Source organism: Bison bison, unplaced genomic scaffold, assembly GCF_000754665.1.
Source record: "Bison bison bison isolate TAMUID 2011002044 unplaced genomic scaffold, Bison_UMD1.0 scf7180017864322, whole genome shotgun sequence".
Taxonomy (NCBI): Eukaryota; Metazoa; Chordata; class Mammalia; order Artiodactyla; family Bovidae; genus Bison; species Bison bison.
The window spans coordinates 4,888,597-4,892,272 of NW_011494894.1; the positions used below are offsets into that span (position 1 = coordinate 4,888,597).

The 3,676-nt window shown below is 36.5% G+C and overlaps 1 protein-coding gene across 3 annotated transcripts in view; it reads right to left on the reverse strand.

Annotated features, from left to right (window-relative positions):
• Positions 1 to 3,676, reverse strand: part of HMCN1 (hemicentin 1) — a 541,857-nt gene that overhangs the window by 155,952 nt on the left and 382,229 nt on the right. For all 3 annotated transcript variants that reach the window (XM_010853073.1, XM_010853072.1, XM_010853074.1), the window contains exon 49: positions 2,670 to 2,861. In XM_010853073.1, the coding sequence (XP_010851375.1) occupies positions 2,670 to 2,861 (192 nt within the window). The remainder of the gene's footprint in view (positions 1 to 2,669; positions 2,862 to 3,676) is intronic.

Below are 3,676 nucleotides of genomic sequence, written 5' to 3' on the forward strand. Positions count from 1 at the left end.
TGGTTTGTTCAGTCTGACTAAACGCTTGTAAGAATTCCAGGTAGAAATGTCCAAAAAGCAATTGTATATAGAAATCTGAACCTTGGGAGAAAGATCTGGGTGGCAGGTATGGATTTTAAAAAGTCTCCAGTTGATAGGAAATGATAATTAAACCTCTGGGAATTAAATTTGTTACCTGATGAGACTACAGTAAAATAAGCAATGAAATAAGGATGAAACATAAGGGGACCTAACATTTAAGAGATGGATTAAGTAAGAGTTCATAAAGGAGAGAGAAAGATAGCAACCAAAGGTGTGCAAGGATAACTAGGGAAGGACAGTGTCCAGGAGAAAGGGATACATCATTTAGGGATCCAACCATGAACATAAGAATTGAACAATGTTTGATCTAACAGCAGGTAGTCTTACAACAGTAGTATCAAGAATGGTGTGGGCAGAAGCTTGTTTTTAGTGGGATAAGATGGATAGACGGAGTGTTGACTATATGAAGTGATGGAGGCAACAGAAGATGAAGCTGGAGGTAAGGCAGACAATGGGTATGACTGACAGACCAAAGAAGTGGGACAAGATACAGGATGAAGGGCAGAAGCAGTAACTGTGAACAAAAAGGATAATTCACCCTCTAGGAAAAGAAAGGGTAAGAACACTAAATTATGGCTGGGTAGACTAGAACTTGCAAATATACACACTTAAATAGCCTTAACTTTTTATGAAGTTGGTGAAAAGAAGACTTTGATTCAGATCCCTCATCTTCAATGAATGAATGAGAATGGCAAGAAATAAGCAACCAGAAAGCGAGTAGGAAGTGGAGGAAGGAATATAGTCAGATAATATAACTTGAGATGCCTGTGATAAAGAATAAGTGATCCCCACTGGAGAGAATCCCCAGGGAGCTGATGTCTCCTGGGAAGGGTCAGAGTTCAATTACTGCAAGGAGCTGGAAACAGTTTGAAATCTAGTTTCCAGAGGACAGGGGTAGGATCTGGACATGAGCCAGTACTGGGAGGTCAATCACTGGTGGGAGGAAGGGGTCATGAGGAATTTAGAGATCTAAGAGAAGCAGCAGGCTACAGCAGCGGGGAGGAAATCCCGGGCTGGGTATTTGACTTTCAAACACTGATGGGCATGCAGGGAAGATGAGTTTGTTACAGGACAATTGGCTCACGAACTCTCGTTGTTATTGATTCAGGTAATAGGTGCTGGGGCTGTATTTTTTCAAGATAAAAACAGCTTTGCCTTAGGGAGTTTATATTTTATATAAGTATTACTTATATATAGTATTCATTTAATACTTACTTATACATTATCCAGTATTCTGACTTAGCTTTTCTGGCTGACATGTCTCTTCTACTCAACTAGACTGTAAGCTGCCTGAGGACTGTATCCTGTATGAGACTAGCTATTCCACTAGTCTAGCCAGTAACTATCATAACATACAAGTAAAGAAATTAAAAAATAGCCAGAATTTGCATCCTCAATTATAGTCAGTCTGTTTTAGTAGAATGAAACACGTTTTGATATCAGTAATCAAATGCAATATATTTAGGTGGTACACTTTAAATTTCTAATGTGAGCAGAAATCTGGACTCTATTTTAATGTTATTTTTGAGAACTTTAACTTTAACGCTGCAGAAACTGAACGTACAGTTATTTCACCATTCTTAGACCATTTGTTTTCATGGTATAGTTTTTCTTGTGTTCAAAGGGCTTGATATTCAAATGTACAAGTCATCTGTGTTAAATGAGAAGGAAGCCATTTGAGATTTAAAACCTACACTTGTGGTCTCAGTGTATGTTTTAACCTGGGAATCTTCACAGCTCATCACTGACTCAATATAGAATTTACACATTGCACATTAATCTCCCGGGGAGGGAATTTATCTAGGAAAAAGAATCATTAATCAAATGGTAAAAAACAAAAAATTGCAATTTCCAGGTAATTTACTGCACAGTAGTACCCTCTAAGATTTTTTAGGTATTAATGAGTTAGCAAACAAATAGATAAACACACATAAAAACAGAGGAGCAGCATGTTATGTGAAGGAAAAGAAAATATACAGCAGTCGCCCACCCCAGTACGAGCAGCCCCCAGTACTGATATATAAGTTAGCAAAGGGAAGAAGAGATGATGTGTTTTAAGACAGAGGAAACACATTTCTAAAATAAAAGCATTTTAATGCTGTTTTAACCCTTCAGCCTCACAAGGGATTGTGTTAATTCATTATCACTCATGAGCAAGCATAAAATTTTCATGAGCTTGTCCACATTTATTCTTCATCTTAGTTACCAACAGAGATTCCAGTATGTACAATTACCAATAATGGCAGACTCCCCCAAAGAAATGATAAAATATCTCACATTGAGCTCCTTTCATTGTTAACCTGCTTCTCTTTTACTAGTATTTGTTTTTCCTTTATTACTATTTATTTAATGTATATCTTATTCATAGTTGTGCTTGTATATCTTATTCATAGCTGTGTTCCACAGTCCTGGAAATGGTAGGTATGCCAAATGGAATGAATGAATGTATAAATTAATTAATGAAAGAAAATAAGCAAATGTACACAAGCTCTGGTCCAGGTAGAAATACTAACTAAACAATAAAAGAAGGGAATTGAACTTGTTGCCATGGCTGATTCGTCAAGATTTGAAGCAATGCTTACACTTACCCAACACATTAAGACTGAAACTTTTGCTCTTGTCACCAGCTGTATTAGACGCCAAACATGTGTATCTTCCGGTGTGTGACACTTGGGCATTCACAATTTGAAGAAAACGGCCATCAGACATAAGATGATGAGTGTCATCTTCTTTCAGGAGCTGACCATCTTTATGCCATGTTATTTCTGGTACTGGATTCCCTGTAACAAAAGACATTTCTGAGTGCTGGCTAATTATCACGTCTACAATTGGTAACTAAAAGGATGCATTTTAAACAGTGCTGCAATGAACATTGGGGTACATGTATCTTTCCACATTATGGTTTTCTCTGGATTATACTCCAATACAAAATTAAAAAATGAAGAAAGGGATGCATTTTTCATTCATTTCCCTTTTTAATTATTCTACTTCTAAAAGAATGGAAAGCTATTCATTTTAAAATAAATTTGCTAACATAAATGAATTTACAATAATAATCATGCTTATATTTTTAAAATCTACAAGTGAAATAGTTATATTAGTCTTTGTGTTTAACTAAATTTATACCATACCTTGGGCTTCCCTGGTGGCTCAGATGGTAAAAAATCTGCCTGCAATGCAGGAGACCTGAGCTTGATCCCTGGGTTAGGAAGATCCCTATGGCCACCCATTCCAGTACTCTTGCCTGGAGAAGTCCATAGACAGAGGAGCCTGGCGGGCTACAGTCCATGGGACTGCAGAGTCAGACACATCTGAATGACTAACACACACACACACACACACACACACACACCCCATACCTTAGGTTATTACAATTAAATATTTTCATAATAAAATACATTTAAAAAAGAATGGAGCATACATTTTTACTAAAATTGTTACTCATGAATACCTTTATATGCATATTAAATTTCTAAAGAAGATTTTATATTTTTGAGGGAAAGCTGCAAATAAGGAAAGCCTTTAATTAAACAATTCAACAAGCAGGTATTTTGTGTTTATACCAGGATTCTAGCATAGATATATAGATAGGTAG